This window comes from Echeneis naucrates, chromosome 22 (genome assembly GCF_900963305.1).
Source record: "Echeneis naucrates chromosome 22, fEcheNa1.1, whole genome shotgun sequence".
NCBI lineage: Eukaryota > Metazoa > Chordata > Actinopteri > Carangiformes > Echeneidae > Echeneis > Echeneis naucrates.
This window is the reverse complement of record NC_042532.1, coordinates 17,442,478-17,466,318: the sequence shown is the minus strand read 5'-3', so window position 1 is coordinate 17,466,318 and position 23,841 is coordinate 17,442,478. Positions and strand designations below refer to the sequence as shown.

At 40.5% G+C, this 23,841-nt stretch overlaps 3 protein-coding genes and 3 non-coding genes across 6 annotated transcripts in view; 1 reads left to right on the top strand and 5 right to left on the bottom strand.

Annotated features, from left to right (window-relative positions):
- Positions 1–766: 766 nt before the first annotated feature.
- rmnd1 (required for meiotic nuclear division 1 homolog) lies at positions 767–8,069 on the bottom strand. The gene is made up of 12 exons (XM_029493172.1): positions 7,937–8,069; positions 4,874–5,321; positions 4,679–4,784; positions 4,514–4,589; positions 2,691–2,730; positions 2,484–2,584; positions 2,296–2,402; positions 2,154–2,218; positions 1,949–2,025; positions 1,652–1,772; positions 1,453–1,569; positions 767–1,325 (listed from the first exon to the last, which is right to left on the bottom strand). Exons 2-12 carry the CDS (start codon positions 5,303–5,305, stop codon positions 1,293–1,295), a joined length of 1,275 nt encoding a protein of 424 aa, XP_029349032.1. The 5' UTR covers positions 5,306–5,321; positions 7,937–8,069; the 3' UTR covers positions 767–1,292.
- On the bottom strand, positions 3,425–3,530 carry LOC115036476 (U6 spliceosomal RNA). The gene has a single exon (XR_003840401.1). It is a non-coding gene; the product is annotated as a U6 spliceosomal RNA (small nuclear RNA).
- On the bottom strand, positions 5,902–6,007 carry LOC115036475 (U6 spliceosomal RNA). The gene has a single exon (XR_003840400.1). It is a non-coding gene; the product is annotated as a U6 spliceosomal RNA (small nuclear RNA).
- LOC115036473 (U6 spliceosomal RNA) lies at positions 7,116–7,221 on the bottom strand. The gene has a single exon (XR_003840399.1). It is a non-coding gene; the product is annotated as a U6 spliceosomal RNA (small nuclear RNA).
- A 626-nt stretch (positions 8,070–8,695) lies between the features above and the next one.
- On the top strand, positions 8,696–11,370 carry ccdc170 (coiled-coil domain containing 170). Its single transcript, XM_029493176.1, has 7 exons — positions 8,696–8,710; positions 8,863–9,045; positions 9,181–9,471; positions 9,700–9,900; positions 10,006–10,179; positions 10,294–10,536; positions 10,724–11,370. Exons 1-7 carry the CDS (start codon positions 8,696–8,698, stop codon positions 10,817–10,819), a joined length of 1,203 nt encoding a protein of 400 aa, XP_029349036.1. The 3' UTR covers positions 10,820–11,370.
- Positions 11,371–11,967: 597 nt separating this feature from the next.
- The window catches only part of syne1b (spectrin repeat containing, nuclear envelope 1b), a 71,986-nt gene continuing 60,112 nt past the window's right edge, over positions 11,968–23,841 (bottom strand). Inside the window, exons 124-145 of the mRNA XM_029493203.1 lie at positions 23,474–23,668; positions 23,166–23,291; positions 22,915–23,070; positions 22,000–22,158; positions 21,585–21,751; positions 21,293–21,455; positions 20,928–21,115; positions 20,651–20,801; positions 20,366–20,548; positions 19,995–20,132; positions 19,467–19,658; positions 19,023–19,350; positions 18,472–18,540; positions 17,610–17,737; positions 17,202–17,328; positions 16,847–17,058; positions 16,453–16,653; positions 16,208–16,336; positions 15,834–16,046; positions 15,435–15,527; positions 14,427–14,485; positions 11,968–12,664 (exon numbers count right to left, since the gene is read on the bottom strand). Coding sequence (XP_029349063.1) covers positions 12,430–12,664; positions 14,427–14,485; positions 15,435–15,527; positions 15,834–16,046; positions 16,208–16,336; positions 16,453–16,653; positions 16,847–17,058; positions 17,202–17,328; positions 17,610–17,737; positions 18,472–18,540; positions 19,023–19,350; positions 19,467–19,658; positions 19,995–20,132; positions 20,366–20,548; positions 20,651–20,801; positions 20,928–21,115; positions 21,293–21,455; positions 21,585–21,751; positions 22,000–22,158; positions 22,915–23,070; positions 23,166–23,291; positions 23,474–23,668 — 3,612 coding nt within the window. The 3' untranslated portion in view covers positions 11,968–12,429. The remainder of the gene's footprint in view (positions 12,665–14,426; positions 14,486–15,434; positions 15,528–15,833; positions 16,047–16,207; positions 16,337–16,452; positions 16,654–16,846; positions 17,059–17,201; positions 17,329–17,609; positions 17,738–18,471; positions 18,541–19,022; positions 19,351–19,466; positions 19,659–19,994; positions 20,133–20,365; positions 20,549–20,650; positions 20,802–20,927; positions 21,116–21,292; positions 21,456–21,584; positions 21,752–21,999; positions 22,159–22,914; positions 23,071–23,165; positions 23,292–23,473; positions 23,669–23,841) is intronic.

The following is a 23,841-nucleotide window of genomic DNA, read 5'->3' as shown; positions in this document are numbered from 1 at the left end:
GAGCAAATTCATTAATATTAACACAGGATATATAAGCATGTGTAGAGTTCACATTTTTCATTATGTACGTTTATCAACTCTTTTGTTGATTTGGCATTTATGTAATAAGCTAGTCTTAAACGTGTAACTCTGTTAAAAACAGCTGACAGAGCGCAGCTTACTGCAGATAAATAATATTACTGTGGATTTTCATGTACATGATAACTGTTTTGATGCTTATACAAGCCGAACTGCGCTCTATTTGAATCTACAACAATTTCTACTGTGACAAGTTTAAAATTGGAAGACAAAAAAAGTGTGATAAGCATTGGCAATAATTTACTCTATATTTTTGATTTAAGATTCAAATTAATCTTCACATATCCATATTTATCATTAGTAAAATCATCATCAGAAAAGCCTCAATGTTAAAAGGTTATTGCAGATTTACTTACTTTCTGTTTCTGGTGTCAGTTACCTGGTTGTATGAGCAAGAGAAGAAATAAGGCTACGGCCGCATATTTGTTGTCTGTGTTTTCACATTTACTGACTCTTTTTGAAAATGCTCTCTGGTTAATACATGATAACTAACTACAAGCGTGAAATATTTATCAATGTTTTATTAATAAAATCTCATTTTATTTCAATAAATTCATATCTGTGAATTTCAAGTTATTCTTTTATGGAGATGTTTTTATATTGAAATGAACTGATTAATTGTAATATAATAATACTGAATTTCAAGTTTTGAAAAACTGAAACTGTCAAACATTTGAGACAAATAACAATTTTATTACATTCTCTTCAACACAGTCAACACATTTGTAATTTGGGATGTGAAGAATGTGATATATTGCTATATATTGTTTTCTTTTCTGCTCGTGTTAATTCACAACATGTTGAGGTGACTCTGCTCTGCTTAAAATTTTACTCATGATGTAAACATAAAAATTAAATTATTTAACCCAAAGTCAGCATACACAACTCAAAAAACACAACTATACAGCAGAACATCCCAGTGATGCCCTTTTGTTTTCACAAATGGAATTAACAATGAACATCTGTAAGGTTTTTCTAATAGTTCAGCGATGAGGATCTCCAGCCAAACAATAAATAAACCACTTATTGTGTCTGTGTGTGTGTCTACAACATGGTCAGTAAGACATTCAGAAATGTTTAAGGTCCATGCCATCATTTCTTTGACTTCCAGAAAATACTGTCATTTATTCCAAACAGAGTACCTTTTGCAGTCCAGGATTCGTCCTTTGTCGTCTAGTACCATGTTTAGACTTGTGCATCATTGAAGGAGAAGTTCAGAAGATCATTTTTGCAAGTTCAAACATAACCTTAAAGAAAAACAAAACAGATTTTATTAATAAAGGTTATCAGAAATCGTATGATCTCAGGTTTGATGTGATGAATCAAACAAAAAATCTTAGATCTTACACATGAGGTGTAAAAGATTTCCTTTACCTCTATGGTGATGAGGATGACTATCATCCACTCCAACCTCAAGCTGTGCTTCTCACTCAGGTGGCTCCTCATCAGGTCCGTCAACTGTGTGCAATGTTCCAGTTTCTCATTCACAACCTAAAAAGACAGAACACCAACGATAGGACTCTGTATTACAGCTGTGGTTTTTAGATGAATTCTTTGGGTTAGGTCTAATTACATTGACCCTGCGGTTGATGCTGAGGAACTGGCAGGTCTTATCATAGAGTTTTTCCAGGTTTTCTCTGTCCCAGTAGAAATCAGGTGTGAGAAGCAGGTCGGACCTCAGGTTTATACAGTGTCTGTCAAAGATGCATGTAGAAACAAAGGATTATGGGACAAAAAGTTGAAAATCCGATAATTCGATCCAACAACAGGAGAATAAAACATCCATCCAAGCTGACTGCCAGTAGCAAAAACAACCTTGAACCTAAATGCAGATTTTAATTCACTGCTATTTACATGTAACAGAATTTACCGTAACGCAAAAAGCTCTCCAATTTTCTGCATAACCTCAGCAGAAGACAACTTCACTTTTTTGCCAGACTTCAGTGTCTGAGGAAAAGACAGAAAGAGAAGCAAAGAAGACCAAAACATGAAGAGGAGCACTGATGTTTGAGAGGAACAGCATGATCAGCTGATCCATGGCACACAATCTGCAGGTTGAGAGGTTTCCACTGTACCTCTGGAATTGACTGAATTGACTCCACAAAGTCGTCTAGTGACACCTCCCATATCGCCAGTTTCACTGGAAAAGAAACCAAGAGGTTGAACTCATACAACACGCTGAGCAGAAAACAGTCATGTATGATCTCTAGTTCTCACCTGACAAACACAGAGCGTTAGAAAACGCAAATTTCTCCAGAACAGCTTCATGTTGATCCATTTCATCACTCAGAATAAAGTTGCCGCGCTCGAGCTTTGTATTTCCTCTGGGGAAGAAAAGGTAAGTTTTTACCACAACTACAAGAAGTGTGGAGGTAGAAATACACAGAGGAGGGGGCAGAACATACTCTCCAACAGCGTAGTTTATCTCTTCATTTTCCCAGTGGACCAAAGCAACTTCATAAGGCTGGATCTCATGGTGCTCCAATATTCTCAGCACCTTTTTCATCTGGAGCAAGTGAAGTGTATTGATATTGATGTATGTCAAAGTAGAGAAACAAGAATTCCAATGAACTGATTATTGCACTGTGTTAATAATGTGAAGTTTATTTTACCGTTTTCTCCTCGACGTTCCAGAAAACTACAGAGCCTTCCCTGAAATTTCACATAAGGAAAGTCAGACCATAAATTACTGAATAAAAAGCATGTACCTACTACTCCAAACTTTAATTGTGAAATATGTTCATATATACATGTGTGTGTGTGTCCTGTCAGGATTTTCCTGAAGGCTACACACAGTCAGAATAAGTATTTTCATAAAATAAATCAAATACAGAAATAAATGGCAGATTCGATCAGCAGGCAGCAAAGAGAGGAGATTCACAAATGAAAGAAACACAAAAACTCATTAAAATGCGGAACGCAGAAACAGCAGGACACAGTCCCAGATCTGGGTCTGCAGATCCTGGTCCAAACAGACCCGGTTCGACTAGCTTTTTCCCGGACTATCACACCAAATCATTTTGTGTCGCGCCTTCCGCTGTTACTCACTTTTGGACGCCTGGGGCATCCGTCGCCTGTGAGCTGGGGCCTGTTGCCAAGCAACAGCAACACACAAACCCCGCGAACTATTTCGTCTCTGCATTCAAGTCATCGAGCTCCAAACACGAACGAGGCGAGAAACTAAAGCTCACGAACTAAAAACTAAAGGAGAGGAGCCGGAGGGCCTAAAGACGGAGCCAACGCAACACACGAAGAGCCGGCTAAAAGACTAAACACAAACAGAATTAATAAACACACAGTGTTAAAGTGGGGGGCTGTTTCCCCCTAAAATAACATCTTGCTGTGGCAAAATGAGGAACGCTTCACGAATTTGCGTGTCATCCTTGCGCAGGGGCCATGCTAATCTTCTCTGTATCGTTCCAATTTTAGTATATGTGATACCGAAGTAACACGACAGCTCTCACAGCCCGCACCGGATATAATGCAGTCCGCACCGGCAGGGACCTCGGTCATGGTGCCGAGGAGTCCGGACACTACACGGTCTGTTCGGACTCTGCTCCGGGGCAGAACTGGCAGGACACGGTCCCAGATCTGGGTCTGCAGATCCTGGTCCAAGAGGAGCCGGTTCGACTCGTTTTCACACGTTTATTTGTAGTTTTGTTCAGATTTTCTGAGCGTGGGGGCGGAAACTTGCGTCTGATTGGCCAGAGGAAGAAAGAACAGAAGCACGTGGCCTCCCTAACGCGGAAGTAGCTTTTTGAAAAGAGGTCTACCGAGTGATTTAAAAACTAACGACAAAAATCTTAAATTTCACGTTTCCACATCACAAAGATGCACTTTGAAGGTTTGTGGTCTAAATCAACATCACAGAGCTGTGTCAACCTCCCTGGATCTATTACCAAAGACAGCAGGAATACATATCACAGCAGTAAAGTGTTTAAAATAGTAGTATTATTATTACAGTTACAGTAGTACGCCCACAGAGAGGAAACATGCAGCTGAAGTTTACCAAAAGGTTTAAAAATAACAGCAAATATATTTTAATTCATGTTGCCACATCACAAAGTTGTGCGCTGAAGGTTACAACAACAAGGTTACAAACACACCAACAGACAAAAATCATAGTGTATAAATTTCCTCTTTGTTTTCATTTTTCTAATGTTAATTTCATGTTTAATAACAAACTTCCTATGGCATCAGTGATAAATGTAAAACGCTCCGTAAATGAAAAGATTTTGATTTAGATCATGAAATGTTTTATCAGATTAACTTTTAATTAAAATTTCAATATCCAATACTGATTGATGATGTGTTTTTCATATTGGACATGAGAGTCATGTTTGTCAGTAATGTAAATTATGTTACACGGCATAATTAGCAACAAGACAAAGCCCAAACAGAACCACTGTAAAATCTGTGTCTGCATTATTTTTACCTGAAGAAGAAGATGAGAGCATTATCATCTGGTTTTGCAGCCTTGTCTGTACTTATTACCAGCACATTTGAAGCATCTGAAATTAAATTAAATAATCACAAAAGTTGTCATTGAAATTGAATATTCCGGGCAAAAACATAATCCATGTGTAGCTTTGAGTTGTACCTCGGGGTAAATCTATCTCCTGGAAGCCGTGGCTTATCAAGTCATGGCAAAGTGTTGGCAGATGATACTGATCTGCCGTTGCAAAGGCAATACATTGCATCATATCCTGCAGAGAAAACAAATGGGTGGATTAATCATTTAATCACATTTCAACATAAAAAAAAGATTCTCTTATTGGATGAAAAGCTGAATCACCTTGTCCTCATTCAGTGAGGGCTGATTGGCTCTAGAAGGTTGCTTCGTCCTCGGTCCTTTGGGAACCCTTTTTCCAGGCACCGTCACTGGTTTGATAGTTGACTTTAACATTGACTTCACGAGGTCTGACGAATAAAAACGATTCTGTCTACTCACTGTCCCAGACTCATTAAACAAAGAGCTGTTAAAACTTCTAAATCCATGGAAAGCCAGCAGAGCATGTCTTAGATGTTTCAGCTGTTGGTGAGGAGTGTTTGGATAAAAGGTTCCTGAGATCCCTGGGCCAGTGGAGTTCGACTGAGACCTGGGGTTGGACTCACAGGTATGTATTTTCCTGGACTGGGAGAGAGCTGCTGAGGCACAGATGCAGACTGGTTTCCTCTCTCCAGGCCGCTGTGCCCCCAGTCTGAACCACAACCTTCGGAGAAGCATCTTCTCATGCACCCGGCTGTGTGGGAGAGTTTGGATCAGTTATTAGTGAACATGAATCATCATACGGATACCACCTGCTGATATTACTGTGTTTATAAAGAGGTAATGATGATTATAATTAGTGGCTTCATTGATTGTTAACAATAATTGCTGAACCTTTATAGATCAGTTATATGAGCATGAGACAAAGAAAAAAAAAGAGAACTGTTTGACGTTTGACCTCTTCTGGAAAAGAGATTTACCTAATGACTTAAAAACTAACTATAAAAATATTTTAATGCATGTTGACATTTCTGAAAGTTCTGTTAAAGCTTTATAAAGAGATGCTTATATTCATAAATATATTTAATTTGGCCTTTTGAAAAGATGATTTTGGGAAAACTTTTTTTTTTCTTTATTTTCATGTTTCCAATGTTCATTTCACCTAATTTGCCTTGAAGATTCATCAAAAAAAAAAATCAATAAAATAAAACACTGCAACTATAACAGACTGAACCATCAAACAGCAAAAAGACATTTAGTCTGAGACTAAACACAAACAGAATTTAGTGTTAAAGTGGGGGGCTGTTTCCCCCTAAAATAACATCCTGCTGTGGCAAAATGAGGAACGCTTCACGAATTTGCGTGTCATCCTTGCGCAGGGGCCATGCTAATCTTCTCTGTATCGTTCCAATTTTAGTATATGTGATACCGAAGTAACACGACAGCTCTCACAGCCCGGACCGGATATAATGCAGTCCGCACCGGCAGGGACCTCGGTCATGGTGCCGAGGAGTCCGGACACTACACGGTCTGTTCGGACTCTGTTCCGAGGATAGAAACGGCAGGACACGTTCTCAGATCTGGGTCTGCAGATCCTGGTCCAAGAGGACCCAGTTCGACTCGTTTTCGCTCGTATTCACACGTTTATTTGTAGTTTTGTTCAGATTTTCTGAGCGTGTGGGTGGAACCTTGTTTCTGATTGGCCGGAGGAAGAAAGAACAGAAGCACGTGGCCTCCATAACGCGGAAGTAGCTTTTTGAAAAGAGGTCTACCGAACGGTTTCAAAACTAACTACAAAAATCTTTAATTTCACGTTGCCACATCAAGAAGTTGTACCCTGAAGGTTTATTGTCTAAATCAACATCACAGAGCTGTGTCAACCTCCCTGGATCTATTACCAAATAAATATCTACAGTTAAATCCTGAAACTGAGCCATCATGAATGTAAACAGACCCAGACTGACCTTGACTATCAAGGCTCTAAATATGTGTCCTGTCAGATTTTCCCGAAGTGACACACAGTCAGACAGCAGGAATATCATAATAAAATAAGTAAAATAAAATAATGCAACTATACCAGACTCAATCAGCAAAAGAAAAAAAGCAACTATCAACAGTTAAGCAATCCAAAGTAACAGCATGTAAAAATGATCCAAATATAAACAAAGATTAGTAAACAAAGAGTTTACATAATAATTAAAAAAACTAACTATAAAAATATTTTAATGCATGTTGACATATCTGAAAGTTCTGTTAAAGCTTTATAAAGACATGCTTATATTTATAAATATATTTAATTTGGCTTTCTGAAAAGATGTTTTTGGACAAACTTTTTCTCTTTGTTTTCATGTTTCCAATGTTCATTTCACCTAATTTGCCTTGAAGATTCAGAAATAAAAATCAATAAAATAAAACACTGCAACTACAACAGACTGAACCATCAAACAGCAAAAAGACATTTAGTCTGAGACTAAACACAAACAGAACTAATAAACACACAGTGTTAAAGTGGGGGGCTGTTTCCCCCTAAAATAACATCCTGCTGTGGCAAAATGAGGAACGCTTCACGAATTTGCGTGTCATCCTTGCGCAGGGGCCATGCTAATCTTCTCTGTATCGTTCCAATTTTAGTATATGTGATACCGAAGTAACACGACAGCTCTCACTGCCCGGACCGCATATATTGCAGTCCGCACCGGCAATGACCTCGGTCATGGTGCCGAGGAGTCCGGACACTACACGGTCTGTTCGGACTCTGTTCCGAGGATAGAAACGGCAGGACACGGTCTCAGATCTGGGTCTGCAGATCCTGGTCCAAGAGGACCCGGTTCGACTCGTTTTCACTCGTTTTCACACGTTTATTTGTAGTTTTGTTCAGATTTTCTGAGCGTGGGGGTGGAATCTTGTTTCTGATTGGTCGGAGGAAGAAAGAGCAGAAGCACGTGGCCTCCCTAACGCGGAAGTAGCTTTTTGAAAAGAGGTCTACCGGGTGATTTAATAACTAACTACAAAAATCTTTTATTTCACGTTGCCACATCACAAAGATGCACCCTGAAGGTTTGTGGTCTAAATCAACATCACAGAGCTGTGTCAACCTCCCTGGATCTATTACCAAATAAATATATACAGTTAAATCCTGAAACTGAGCCATCATGAATGTAAACAGACCCAGACTGACCTTGACTATCAAGGCTCTAAATATGTGTCCTGTCAGATTTTCCCGAAGTGACACACAGTCAGACAGCAGGAATACATATCACAGCAGTAAAGTGTATAAAATAGTAGTATTATTATTACAGTTACAGTAGTACGCCCACAGAGAGGAAACATGCAGCTGAAGTTAGCTGTAGTTAGCTGTCGTTAGCTCACCGGTCAGTCAGACGGAGCCGCTTCAGATCGTCTCAGCCATAAAAAAGTTTAAAGTTTGGACAAATTGAAATTATGCGTCACAATACAACCCGAACTTTGACAGCGCGAGGAGGCGTGTACAATTGTCCTCTCGGTGTTTTGTTAATAAAGTTTCGTTGACACTCGTTTCCTGGTTGACATGACGTAATCCGAATCGTTTAATTGTGCCCTGAGCGCTGACTGCCAGGTGAGTTTTTTTTTTTTTTTTTGTCGTTTTAAAATAAAATATTTATATTGTGTTTGATATTTTGACACATTTTTTTAATCAATTTTCAAACGTTTGTGTGCTTTTTTTTTTTTTTTTTTTTTTAAAGGATTTATCTGAAATTTTTCAGAAATGCTGGATATTTCAACATCTTTGGATCTGATTATCCAAATCCCTCTCAGTGAGGCCTACTCTGTAATTAGAGGTCTATAGTAAGCATTCATTCATTGGAGTCTTTAATGAGGCCAAACACACACACACACACACACACACACACACACACATATTTTGGTTTAATTGTTCCAAAGTGAAGTGTATGATGTTATAAAACAACATAAAATGATAAAATTAATTTATATATTCATAACTGATCAAGTCTTTAGATGTCAGTTGTGGCACCACTCCTGGTGGAGCCGGGTATAGTCTGTGTTTGGTGTTGCCAGGGAACTTCTTTAACAGGGACACAAGTATCAACAATAAATTCACTTCCACTGCAACATCTAACTATGATAGTTATGGAAAACTCTGAGGTATGCTTAAAAAAATACACGCATTTAACCTGACTGGTCAAAGCTGTTAGAAAAAAAAGTGTCTTAAATGGGCTCTTCTTATTTAATAATGTAGACTTTTCATTGCTGTGAAATATACCTTTGCTGCTATTCTTTATTATTTCATTTCTCAGGTGGACAAGTCAAATGAGAAGGAGAGGCTGAAGATGCGAATTGCTGTTTTGGAGGAAAGTGTGAAGTCGTCTGAGGTGGAGTGTAAAGCCAGCAGAGAGACAGTCCTGAGGCTGGTGGCGGAGTTGGACCGAGAAAGGAGGAAGGCTGCCAGCAGTGCAGCAGCACTCGATTCACTCAAAGTGGTACTAATACAACTTTTAAGGAACCCTAATTGTACAGCACACACACATCACACAAGTCCAGGCATTTCCCTTCAACATGGGTAACTTGTCTGGGTGTCTCTGGTGCAACGTTTCACGGATGTTTGCCTCTTTTAGGAGTTAGACGACTTGGTGGTGGGAAGGAGGAGTGTTGAGATGGATAAAGAAACTCTGATGGAGAGGCTGGAGGCCAGCAAGAGGGTGACAGAGGCTGCAAGGCGAGAGTCGAGCTGTTTGGAGAAACAGGTGGAAGAGCTGGAAAGGAAGCTACGGTCCAGTCAAGGGGAGATTCAGGCAGCTGAAAACAAATTACAGATGTTCCTGAAAAGGGTGGCAGGCCTGCTGCGAGTTCAGCCTGAAAATGTCACCCTGCCCACAGAAGAAGATATTTTACAGACACTGGACAAGGTGAGGAATCAGCAGGGATTAATGACCTTCTGGAGGGGAGAAATGGTGACAGCTCTATTAACACACTGTCAGCTTTTCTATTAGATCATTGAATGACAAATGCATTAGTCTCAAAATCAATGAAATTAATAGAAATGAAGTTAAAATACTCAACTAAAGTACAATTCCTTTAAAACTGTACACGCTACGTTGATTGGAGGAGCCTTTGTGATCGTGACTGTTCTGCAGACTATGTCAGAGATGGATACCAGGCTGTGTCGTGTCTCTGAGGAGCTGAGGGAGCAGACGCAGCTCCAGCACAGCACACTACAGAGGGCGCAGCTCGCAGAGCAGGAAGTCCAGCACCTGAGGGAGAGCCTGCAAGGTCTGGAGGCTGAGCTGCTGACGGCGGACATGCATCGTGATGGACTTCAACACAGCAAACAGCATGTAAGTTAAAGAAATTACAGTCACAGTAAACGTGCAGTAACAGTATCTCAATTAGAAAATGCAATAAATCATAAACCCGATGTAACTTAGTGTTTCTCTGCACAGTATGAGGAGTTCCTGGAACAGCTGTCAGAGACAATGATGGTCGACAGTATTGCTCTGGATTTAGGCTTCGACATGAGACTGAACCTCATCCTGTCACGTGTAGAACAACTTATCAAACAAGAAGGAAGTGCTTTGATAGAGAGCAAAAGTTTGACTTATAGTTTGCAGCGAAAGGTATGATGGAAACACCATCTTTTGTTTCTGTAATGAAGAAAAGTTCACTTTCTCCAAAAGAATAGGTGCAGAACAGCGATGCACCTGTAGCTGAACACTTCTTTTTGACAACAGCTGAAATCACAGAAGGATCAACTAGAAAGCAAAGGACTCCACATCCAGCTGCTGAGGAAGAAGGTGTCGGACTTGGAGGAGGAGAAGAGATGCCGCTCATCTTTGGCTGTGGAAAGAGATGATGCTCATGTGGAGGCCAGGAAGCTGCAGAAAAAAGTGGAGCGTCTCCAGGCAGAGCTGAAGGCCGCCAAGCTGTCCAACACGGAGCCGAAGGCCCAGCTCTCCCACACCAACGAGCTCAAGGTAGAGGGGACAAGGGTTTTAACCCAAAGTCGGTCCAGAGGCGTTTTCACCTCATAATCCTTTGTTCCGTGTTTTTGGGGATAGGCGGAAATTAGGAGATAAAATGTTGTACTTCTGGAATAACACAAGCTACTTGATTCGGTCTCAAACAATAGCTTTACTCAACACCTGTGCTTGACTTGACAAGTTGAAAGTCATGGAACAGAGTCAGACCGTGCAGGAGCAGGAAAACAAGCTTGATCAGCTGGTGGAGAAGAAGAAGACCAGAGAGGACCAGCAATAGCTCAGCTGACTGAGAGGGAGAGAGAAGTAAGGGGGTGACCAACAAAAACATTTCCTACAATCTTCATTTCATTTGAAACTTCTTTCTATATTAGCGTATTTTGTCAACTTTTGAGAACTCGTTCTAGCTTTTATAAAAACTCTCCAATAAATCTGTGGCATCAGTTCCATAATCCAGTGAGTTCACTGTGATCTAAAACAATTGGAAATGGGATTTAAATAGCCACTGCCAAATACTTTTTAAAGCTAGAACAAATACTGTTCACATATTATTATTAATGCTTTTAGTTTCAGTATTTCATTGATTTAAATCTAACATTTTTTACCCCGCTTCACTTTCTTTGAAAAACATTACTGATGTAGCACAGTTACACAGTTTAAAATGAAAAAAATGTTCTTTTTTGCATCGGTTGCTCAGTTGCTGCATTTCTGGATGGTTGTGTCCCAGATGCTCGGTTTGGATGACATGGCTCTGGCTCTGCCAAATTATGAAATCATCAAATTCCTGGAGACCTTCATGCCCATCATCACTGTCACCATTGTCATACTCACCAGAGACCTCATGTCTCCCAAAACCACCTCCAGGTCTGTGTGTCCAGAAGATGATGCTCCCCTTTAAGAAACTTATTGACCACATTATACTTTTGCCAAACTGCATTTAAATTAAATTAACATGCAAAAAAAAAAAAACCCAAAAACGTTCCTGATGGTTTTCAGTATGAACAGGATTCACTGAACAAATAGTGTACATGTAAATATCTCATAAAATAATAAAATAAAAAGGCAAATATCAAAATGAGGATTTGGCATTCATTGTTTTTGATGGTCGCATATACAGAGATTTCTCATATTAATGTTTCACCATTATATACACATGTTACATAATCCTGGACTGTTATATATTTGATACGGAACTGACAGTCATACAAAATATACAATAGTTCTATATGCCATAATTCTCAATTCTTAAAGTCATATTTCATATTTTTAAAAAATAAAATTGTAAAATGTATAAAGACAATGGATGACTGATGTTGAACTGTGTCTGACTTTGATATGAAAATGCGTCTTGGCTTAAAGGAGTTTTACATGATTGAGTGTAATTCAAGTTAGTTTTACCACAGACACAATATGTAGGTTAATAAAAGCAAAAATCAGAACTGCATGCCAAAATACAAGTAAAAAAATAATTGTGATGTGTGATATATTAAATTGTATTTTTTTTTTTTTTTTTCCTTTTTCTTTTCTTACAAACTTTTGACTTGCAAGCAAATTCACAGGTTATACTTCAGCATTTAACTTTGGTGCTTTCCACAGACGGCTTTCCTTCAGAGACATTCACAGAACACTGACTAAACAGTTCACAGGGTAAAAAGGTGTTTCTTCACCAAAGATGCTCCTCAATCAACACAGCATTCCACAGAGTATCATAGTGAGATGTTTGATCCTATGTGCACAAAGATATTAACTGCAGGTGACAGCTGTTACAAATGGATGACCAAGATTAGTTTTTGCTCCCAAAATGATTGACCAGTTAGAGGAAATCAACACGATTCCCCTTCAAGTCACACTGATGCCACAATACTGAAATGGAAAGCCCTAACAGCCAGTCTACACCGGAGGTGGTCCGTTTGTGTAGCTGAGCATCGGGTAGAAGGAATGAGCAAAGTTGTTGGACTGAGCGCAGTAGTCCTCCTCGGACATTGGCAGCAGGAAGGCGAGGACCACCAACAGGAGCAGGAGGAGCTGGAAAGGCAACGCCACCCAGAGGACGCGCCGCAGAAATGATGACCTAAGAGCCGGTGATGTCTCTGAGTCAGAAGGGGAGGAAGCGGATCCAGCGTCGCTGCGTGGCCTGCTCACACACACACGCATTCACAATGCAGCACAGACTCCAGTTAAGTTTGTCACGTCGATCATTACTGTCGGCTTTCTGAGCCAAATCTTTTTTTTTTCCAGAACTGTCTAACAACATTACAACAGCAACATTAAGCGTGCCAATGTGTTCACAAAAATACACCCCAGAAAGATAACATGTTCAACTAGTCTTATTCAGTCAACATCACTGGAACTACGTCCTAATCCAATCTCTATCTCCATACACACACTTCATAGTTCAGCTGTTCTCCAACAATTTTCAATCCAAATAACTGCACTGCTGTGTTAAAAGACTGCCAACATGGTTAAAAGCAATGTTGTAATGATGTTGGACATCTATGTCATCTATGCACTGACTGAGACTGTGTGGATAAGCAGAGCTACAAAGACACTCCCAAAACACTTGTCAAGGCATACACACAACTCTGCACTAAACAGATACAGTTATTATGTGAAGAGTGTTAGATAAAAGACAACAGGCATGCTGCAGGTATCAGCTGATATTCAGATATTTTTTAAAAGGACTCATTTAAAGTTTGCGTCCTGTTGAAAAATGCAAAGCATGCCAAGGCAAGAAAGAGCACAGCCATCAGAAACGGCTTCTTTGACAAGGTAGTTAAGCTTTTTTTGTTTCTTCTTTTTTTTAAGAATACTATGGGAAACATGTGAAATTGTCTTCTTTCTGAAATTCAGATGAGGAAGTCAATAACACTGTGATCATCTGAGCATTAATAATGAAGCCAGAGCCAGGACTTTAGCATTTAGACTGGGGAAACTGTTTCCCTGCTTCTAGCTCTAAACAGGAAAACTCTTGGAAAGGAAACAAATAAGCAGATTCCCATCATCATTTTCATCATTACCCCCAGAGAGCCTCAAAGTTTAGAAAACACAATAGTTAAAGGGAATTATCATAAAGTTTACTTGCTGTCAAAAACTATTTATTTATTCACTTGAATTGGGAAAAAAGGCCAGGAGTGCTCCCTAAACATGTCTAATTAAAGTGACTGGGGACTCCAGGAATGCATTTACATTAGTGGTACAGAATTTACACTCAGATTGTCCTTAATAGATACTAAATGTGCCCCTTAACCACTTGACAAAATGGAGACCTAAGAGGCAAGACTCACAGATGACAGACTGAGGGGTGGAAGGAGATGGTGGATAGTCAGTGAGAGAGCAGCAACAGCAAAGAAGAAAGAAAAGAAGAAATGTCACGCACGAGAGAGAGAGAGAGAGAGAGAGAGAGAGAGAAACTGCAGCCTTTGCATTGTTCATTGCAGACATTTACTGGCTCGGCAATTTGAGAGAAAAAAGGAGTGTGTGTGCTCAGTAACAGCAAGGGAGAGTAAGACGTAGGAAAATATTTGTGTTATACGTGAGAAATGCCCTCCGGTTAGCGACATTAAGCAGCCGAGGACACTGGCGGAGAAGAGGGGTTGCATCATTCCTTGTCAAACTCTTTTCAAGGATGTGTGGGTTGCCACTCACCTCATGGCCTAACCTACACAGAGCATCTAGACTTACAGAAGATGATGGAATTCACTATCATGAGCTGCTAACCTGGTGCGTGCATTAAAAACTGAAGTTTTTTTTTTTTTTTTTTTTTCACTATTTTTAACTGTTGTTTCAGACTTGGGCAGGATTAGAAATCATATATCAGCCTCCAAGTGCATCATGGGCTGATGAGTTCCATTATCTTCTGGGTGTGCTAGAAACCAACAGAAAGGTACCTGCGGTGTGGACTGCTCACAGAGGGTCCAGGCTGTGACAGACTACATTTGCCCCGTTGCTGTTTGCAATGAACAGGGGGAGGGGGGTAAAAGAAAGAAAGTATGTTTCAGTCCAGGCAAATCAAGACAAAGCTACCGATGAAAAGAAATCCCAAAATGAGAGAAGGGCAGCAACAAAATCTTGTGTGAAGGTGGTAGATTTTGCAACCCGTGACAATAAGGAATCTGGCTTTTCAAAGTGCTCAAATACTTTGAAGTGCTTCAGCTCGTGAGTGCAACAAAGTGACTGCAAATAGGAAGCTACACATTATGCGATGTGATGTATGATTCTCTTTGATAACAGCAATACCATATTCAGTAACATACACGTAGTCTAAACAGCGACATGCTTATTTGGACTGATATTTAGATAAGTATTAACTCAGTATGTTCACAAAAAAATGTTGCTTTCACATTCTTGTAATTTATAATATAAATAAATCAAATATGATATCATAAAATCACACTTTCTGTGCTTCCTTTGCAATTTTAGCTCTTAATAATTAAGTAATTTTAGCTTCTTTACTGCCAGTATTCCTGAGAATAACAATACGAGAATAAAAAAACAAAACTAGGGTTAGAGGAAATTAGAGGAAAGACTATTGGAAGGAGAGATTTGTAGGTTAGAATATTTCTATTTGGAGAAAAGTAAGAACTGAAAAAGTTTACCAAGAAGAGGAAGGAAGAAATTAAACACTATAGAAAGAAAGGGTTCCCCAATTCTCTAGCAGGATTTGACAACATGCAAGAGTGAGTAAAAGGCTGGGAAAAGTTCAGAATTCAGAGGGAGTGAGTGTAGAGCAGGTGTTGGAGGTGTAGGAGGTGTAGGAGAGATCTTGGGATGACAGGGATGAGTCTGGCCTTCAATGGGGCATTCAGGGCATAGGTTAATATATACTTTGTCTCAGAGGGGTTACCAAACACCTGGCATCTCAAAGAAGAGCGTGTACAGGTGGATGTAAACGTTACCGATCGTCGTCGACTTGGCGTGCTCCTTCCTGAGACAGGACTGAGAGAACCGGATGTGTCCAGCTCATCAGCAGAAGACCAAGATGACAGATCCTGTCAAAGGAAGCGTCCACAAAAAGACAGATAAAGTGAGAGTGAAAGATGCCACTGATATCAGAAAGAGGTTTCCAAATAAAAGCCTGCGGGCTAAATCTGGCATCCTCTCCTGAAAGATCATCATTTTATGTTTCAATGAGAGGCCGTGAGAGCAAATCTGATAATAATAGTAATATTATGTAACAACTACATACTACGAATACACAAAATAAGGAAAGTGAAACTTATTTTCCTCACAATGTGAAAAATTGAGAGCCCGACAGTCACGTGCGCCGAAGCTGTGTATGCTCAGAGAATATCTACCTGTTGGCTGCTTGTGATGTCCAGAATCTTAGCTAGCTCTCTGAGGTCTCTCGTCACTTCCTTCAGCAGCAGTTTGAGGCGGTTCCCAATAACATGAACTTTCTCTTTGGCCTCCAGGCAGTCGCTGCCCTGAGAGTTGACCAGCAACTGGAGAGACATGTCTTGCAGCGAGGCGACTTTCAGCTGGGAGTCCAGCAGCTCCTGGCGGATTTGCTGTGGGTTTCATGAATTTAACACAGATTCAAAAACGACAGACAAAGTAGGCCAACTTTGGAGGTAAAGCTTCATTTCAGTCAGCGTTTAATTAGATGTTATTTCATCCTGAATTCATTTACCCAGCATACATGGTGATCAGTAAGGTGAAAGCTTTGTACCGTAAGTGTTTTATGATGCTCATGGAGAGTGTCACTGTCCTGAATGGGGTCAATAGGAACCACCTCATTCCTCCTGCGGTCAATGTTTTCTAACCAGAGCAGCAGACCGTGGCTCATCTCATGGAAGTCCTATTGATCAGATATAGATTCAGTTTCATAGCTGCAGGGGGATCTGTTTGGGCAACTAAGGCAACTGAATTTGTCCCTTACAATTCTCCTGTCCTAAGATGATGGGATGCACTTACCTGACATTGCATGAGGGCTTCCTGTAAAGAAGACCTCCACTCCTCCAATGAGCTGCCCAGTTTGTCCCAGTGGTTGTTCATATCTTTCAGTTTGGCCTGTAGCTCCTGGGACTCCTCTGAGTCTGACTTCACAAACTCAGCACTGCACAGGTTGATGGAAAGCACAATAGGCTTGCGCTTGTCAAACGCCTTCTGCAGCTCCTGTGGACAAAGATTTACATCTTTTTTTTTTTTTTTGTATTCATGAATGCAATACTTCAAATAGAAGGCCAGTGAAACTGAGTTTGTTAAAGCTTTAATTCATTTATAGACTGCATTGTTGTCAACAAAGGAGCAGATCATAAATGATAAACACAAAGAGAAAAAATACTAGTATGAGCAAAAACATTAATACCTTAAGTTTTTTGATGCGCAGCTCAATGGTCTGGATGTCTGTGCTGAGGTCCAGCCTCCGCTGCTGCTCCAGCTCTTCCTCTGTCTCTCCCAGCCAAGCCCAAATATTGTTCAGGTCAGAGTTCAGTTGCTGCCACTGCTGCTGGCTTTGCTTTGTTCGAATGTCTTTGCTGAGGTCCTGAGCCTGCAGGAGCTCCCAACGTTCAATTACCCCTGCAATACAGAATGTAATCGAGTTGGTGTAAAAGTGGGACACACTATGAAAGGTTTGATCCTCGTCGATATAAGGCCGAGAGCATTTAATGTAAAACAATGTAATATAGGTGCATGCAGATTCAGTTGTGGTGCAGTGTTACCTGATGTCTGGGACTCTGAGCTACTGGGATCTGCCAGTCCAGACACTGTGTCTTCCTCCTCCTTGAGCTCATCGCCCATCCTCTTCACTGTGTCAATACTTCCACGGCACTCACCCAGCAACCGCATCTGCAGAACGGATGCATTAGATTAAAAGTAAGAAGTGTAAGACGCTTTGTATCTATATTTCCAACTATTAAGACAAAGATAAATTTCCACTCTGAGAGATTTTAGTCTGAGTCTCAGTATTACAATAAGATCTGCAGTAAAGGTGAATGGAATACAAAGCGCTGGTGGTAAACTGATAAAATATACAGACATTACTGAAAAGAATGTATTAGGGTAAACAAGATTTTATGGTTTGGTTACTATTCCTGTAGTCTTCCTCCAACTATGAGAGTGACACATACGTATCCCATGTATGATGCATCCAGCTCTGTGCTTGTGGGAGTGCGACTGCGGTTGCTGTCCATCTGTAGCAGCTGGAATCGGCTCATTTCCAGGGGGGGAACATGTGAGTCTGTAGACGGAACGTCCCCTGTTGAAACAACATTAACAATATTAACCTTTGGGGAATATGATTAAATATTCAAATCATGAAAGACTAACCTAAAATCTCCTTAACAACTGTAGACTCTGTTCAGACAGAGTAAAAGAAGGTGAGAGCAAGAAAATAAAAAGATTGCAGGAATGCAGGTTATAACGATCACTCGTGGTGTTGCTGTTGCTGTTTACAAGTGATTCATGCTGCATTTCTTAAAGAGTGTGGTTCTGCCCTGCCTGGATCAGGCATAGAGCATTCAAAAACATTTTTTATTTTTTAATCAACGTGCCTCCGTGTGAACAGAGCCTATCAAATATCTACTTTAAAAGAATCTGGAATCACTTTCCAAAGAAGTTCAGACAGAATTGTTCACTGTGACAATAAAACAACATGCACATCAAAAAAATCCAAAGAGGTTAGCTACACAACACTCTGTCACGCAATTCAAACAAAAGTAAGAAAGCCAGTTAGAAAGAAGGGTTAGGCTGAATTCCATTTCAGTTCTGCTCAATTAGAGACCAAGGCAGAACCACTGACTCGATTAAATAAAATGGAATTGACCCTATCCCCCAGGGTTAGAAAGTGCTTACAGTATGTGCCCAACGTGTGAATAAGAGTGGAAATCAACACAAATCAATCCAAGCCTAAGCTACAAGTGTAGCATAAGTGAGCGACTCTTATTTCTGGCCCCAAACACTTGTGGCATGCTGGGGTCTACTGTTGCCTACCAGTGGAGGACCTCAGTGTTTGTTCTGTTAGTTTAACATAGGTCTCAGGGCTCTCTGGGATCACTACATCTGGAAGAAACATTATACAGTACACACATTCAGCAGTGGGCATTAAACTGTTTGACTCAATGAATTGATCAGTTTTTAGATTTAATTTTATAACAGCGGTTCTTAAATTTGTTTGACACAAATGGATGGAGTTTGCCACAAAAATAAGCGGGCAGTCAAACCAGAAAACAGTGCATTGACCAAACCTTTCTTTAATCAAGTTCTTTACAGAACTTCACCTTTCTTTTTTTTTGGCTGAGTTCAGACTCTGTCAAAGAACCAAATGTCACAAGTGGGCATCTGGTGTCACTTCAGCACAACATGATGACAGTTTGAATTTTTCTTTTTCTTCTAAATGTAATATTCCCTGCTTTTTGTATCATGTGTTTATTGACAGATTATTATCATTATTATTATTTTCTTTTTACAAATAACTTGTTTATTACAACACTGAAAAAGCTCCATCATTTTAATCACAGCTTTGAGAGTGTTTGCAATCTAACCTGACAAGGCTGAGGCGGGCCGCTGGATGAAGTCTCCCTCCTCACTCTGCTGTTCTCTCAGGGCCCTGCTGGCACTCTCCAAGCCTCGACTCAGGTCATAGTCATGGTCCCACTCCAGGGGGATGGAGTCTACACTGGCTGGGGTGTCCCTGCCGGAACGCTCAGTCCGGAGTTGGGCCGCAAGGGAGGCAGAGCGGCCAGAGGAGGGCAGAGGTGACAGGAAGCCATCCCCCAAACGTTCACTCCATGGCAGACTGGACAAATCACCGTGCTCGTCCAGCTCCAGCTCACGATCCGAGAGTGACACTTCGGTATCATCATCTGCAAGCTGGGGGAAAATAACATAACATATTTGGAATTTAATTTCTTATATGTAGCTTGAAATCAATCCAACCACCGTAGATAGTGAATAGATTAACAAAATATAAAATTCTCAGGTCTTACTGGAAGACGAATGAGTTTTTTGTAGTAGCGCTCCACTCGACCAAACACTTCCTGACAGTAGCGTTGCAGCTCCTCTAGCTCCTCCTCAATGACAGCAGCATCCAGGGGCTCACTCTTCTCTATCAGTGTCTCTCCCTGGTGGAAGATGTGTTCGATTTTGGCTGTTGTCAAAGAAATCTCCTGTTGGAATGACTGTGGGACCGGAACAAGAAGAACACAGAAAAACAAATCCTTATTAATTTTGTTTTTCAACAAAAACACTGAGTTCTTTGACAGAGGTTTCAAAAAAACCATACCTAGATAACTATTTTCCGATTTAACATCCAAATTTATATTTTTTTATTCATTTTTTAATCAAGAAATATGAACAATGAACTGTTGGGACTGGCTGCTCTGCAGTCATTTTCATAAAGTCTCTCAGTGTAAAGAAAACAGTTTTAGCATCAATGTCTTGAGAGTGGAACTTACAGCTGGACAGACAACCCAAACTTCTCAGACCATCACTCTGAAATAAGGTGACAACCTTACCCTGAGTTGTTTTATCTTGGCTTGAATGTCACACTCAGAGAAGTGTTCGATGTTGGTCAGCTGCAGGTCCATCTCTGTCAGCCACACCAAGATGCCGTCTCTGGCTGTCTCAAACTCCTCTCTCTGACTAATAAAGTGCTACAAATTTGAAATACAGATACTGCTGTTAGAATCATCTACAATGAACAGGCTGATATGATAAATCATATGTCTTGCATCTTTTCAGCTCTGAGGCTTCAGTAAACATTAAGTGAACACGTAGAATACAAAAATTAAATGATAGAACTTAAAATTGAGAATCAATATTAGAAATGTATATGAAAGAAAATGTTTTATGTACAAAAGCATAATGAAAATGGATGTTATTGTACCTTAAGCCTACGTAGGATGGATGCCACCCTCTTCTGCAGGTTGTCCCATCGCTGATTTGCATCATGGGCCATCTCCCTCAAACGACAGGAAGAGTCAGTGCGGTTTTCTCTGGCCAGGCGGCGATATTGCTTGTTGATTAATTCCAGCTGTGTCAGGCTTTCATGGACTTGCCTCTGAAATGCCTACAGAAAAAGGTATTTTATTATACAATGACGCACACAACGATTTGGATGAAAGAAATGCCATGAGTTTAAGATTTAAATGACTGGGATTGCCATCTGCACCTCAAATTTTTTGAGTTCCTCTTTGGCTACGGTGTATAGCACACCAGAGGAGTTGGGCAGAGCAGCAGTCTTTTCTGAAGTGGCCAGCCACTCCTCGAATCGTGAAAAGTCATCTAGGAATTTCTGCCACAAACGCCACGTCTCCTCAATCCTAAAAGCGAGAAGCATTAGTGAGATGTCATTTCAGTTAGGCAACTGCAATATTTACACATAATAATAATAACAATATAATATGTTTTGCATGCAGACATCTGTGACATCAACATCATTTACTTACTTGAGTCTCCTCTCCATGGACAAGGCACATATGCTCCTCCAGCGGCGATCAAGGCTACGAGTTGCCTGCTGGATGGAATCACACTCTGCATCGGTGGCACAGGCATCACAGTCGTGCAGAAGCACCTCACACAGATTTAGTACAGATGCCACCCCTGTACTGTGTTTCTCTATGTCACGCTGAAGCTCCTGAGCACCAAGTAAGAGACAGAGATTATGAATGTAAACGTGTGTAACAATAACAGTGAAATCTCAGGAGGAAGAGAGGGATGTAACAACATTTGAAACTTCTCATGAAGCACAATGAATAGCTACTATAATCCTGTAAATTGTATATTGTACATATTTTAGAGTTCATTAAGTTACCTGCTGCAGATCAAGCTTTCTTTGAATCTCCTGGAAGTCACAGGCATCATAGGCTATTGGTTTGGACAGCTCGGTCTCAATGTGGGCCAACCAGGAGCGCAGGCTGCTCATATTCTTGTCCAGCTGTTGCACTGCTACCAGAGTTTCTCTCAGCTTCTTCACTCTATGAACGTAATTTATTAATTTCTGTCATTAATCTCTAATGCCAGAGCTTAGAGATGAAAAAAGTAAAGTAATATATTGGAGCATGTGACCGTTTAAGCTACTCAGGTGTGTGTGTGTGTCTCCCCACCTGGCTCCAATCAGATCCAGGAGGTGCTGCCAGCGGTCGCTGACTTTACCGAGTTTTTGCTCAATCTCGGTAGCTTTATTTTGGTGGCTGGCCCTCGCCAGACGCTCTCCCAGTTTGTGCAACTGTAGCTTGTTTTCTTCAGCTACAGTGATCTCCTCCTGGTAGTCCTATTTGTCCAATGTGTTACAAACGGTGAAATGTAAAAGGCTTGTTTGTTAAATTTATGCATGACAGAAATATAGCTAAGGAGACTTAATGTGTCTGTTAACAGTGTGTTTATGAGCGATGAGCATGTAACATTCATGAACATGAACAAAACTAATGGTAAGACACTGTGTTTACAAAGTACTTTCACTCTTTCTCTTACATTTACAGCATCCATTTAAAACAAACACTCAATCTTGTATGTATTTACCTTGCGAAGCTTCTCGATCATCTCTTCAATACTGATGTCACCATTTTGGGACACCTTGCTCTCCATGTTGGTTAGCCACTCACAGAGCTCCTTGTACTTTTCGGTGAATACAGTCCATTCATTCAGCTTCTCACTCACCTGCTGTCTGCGCAGGGACAGCTGCAGTGGCATAGCAAAGTATCAATTAAGTCCATGACGGTTCAAATGTATAAAATTAATCAACACAGACAAAATTGTAGTAGAGCAACTTCATGCCAGACGGTCTGCAAAGGAAATAGTGTTACAGAGATGACTGCACTCAGACTGATTTATTTCCACACAGCAGTGAGTGTGTTCTTTTGTGTATTTCCTGTGTGTATTTTATCTGCTCTACACAGGATGCAACACTGAAAAAAAAAAAGGCCTTTGAAGTTTCAGGTTTTCTGAAACCAATTCAACTTTGCATGCTAAGGCAACAGATGCAGACAGTTAGGTTTAGTGAAATTCGATGTTAAGTTTATCTTTAGTTTTTATTAATATATGGAACAATGCATATTGCAATCAGGGCTCAGAATTTTTTTTACAACTGCGCCAGTCAATTCAAGTGAAACAGAGCTCTTGTTTTTTATGAAATGCAGATCTTTGAATGTGTGAACTTTCCCTTCTCATCAAATTCAGTTGCATTTGTGTGGTTGATCTGTGTAAGATTTGGCCTTCTATATATGTATATATGGTAATATTTATTGCTTTATTGAAAAACATCTGCCTGATGACATACAAAACTGTAATTTAGTGTTACACCAGTGCCACCATCTGGTATCTGAGAGAACTGCAAAGAAGAAACAAGTGATATAATTTAAATCTAGTTCACCAATAGCTGCATACAGTACACACTACAGTTTACAAACTTTTCCATGCAAGGCTAGTGCATGGTACCTGATGGCAGATCTCATCCCATTGTCTGTGCAGCAGCTCAATTCGCTCCTGCAGGACAGAAAGGTCTTCAGCACTGATGTAACAAGACAGAGACTCTCTGAGTACAGTTAGGTGTGCCAGATCCCCTGTCCAGCCATCAAATGTATTTTCCAGGTCCTGTGGTTAAGGAAAAAATAAAATTATCACATATTTATTATTGCAGGCAGATTTTTCATGAAACACACTTTCATAAAAATCCTGGGAGCTGTTACCGTGCAGCGCATTTGCTCAGCTTGTAGATCCTCATGATGATCAGGGAGAGGCTGGGAGAGCTGTCGTTTGAATGCTCTGAGTTTTTCCAATGATCCACCAATACCTCTCTCACACCTCTCCCAGTCCTGTGTAAGACATGGTACGTATATACACACACACACACACACACACCACAAACAACGGTTGTAACTGAAGCAAAACTAACTACATACAACTAAAACTAACAATATACAGTGCAATGCTAAATTTGCCTACAAGTGAAATTCCAGACCTCATGAAGTTTTCTCTCTTCTACAAACTGTTGTACCTTTAACAGGGTGGCGAGCTCTTTTTTCTGTTCTTCCAGGCAGACGCTGGCATGTTTCCAGCGCTCTTGAATATCAGTGAGCTCTGCCTGCAGGGCCATCTCCGCCCGGCTGTCAGCCGACAGCAGAAGTTGCCTGCCGGCCTCCACTGTCAGGATGTAGCTGCCCTGTTGACGCTGCAGCACTTTTTCCTTCAGCTGTATCACAAAGCACAGTCATTTAGACAACTTCATTCTTAGGTGTATCAGATGTGCAAGTGTTTTTCACATCAACATCAAAAACAACAAGACTGTGTCAACAGTTTAAGTTGTCTTTGTGCCAAATCTGCATCAGTCCCTGCTGTAGCTATTGTACTTTATCCTCACCTCAT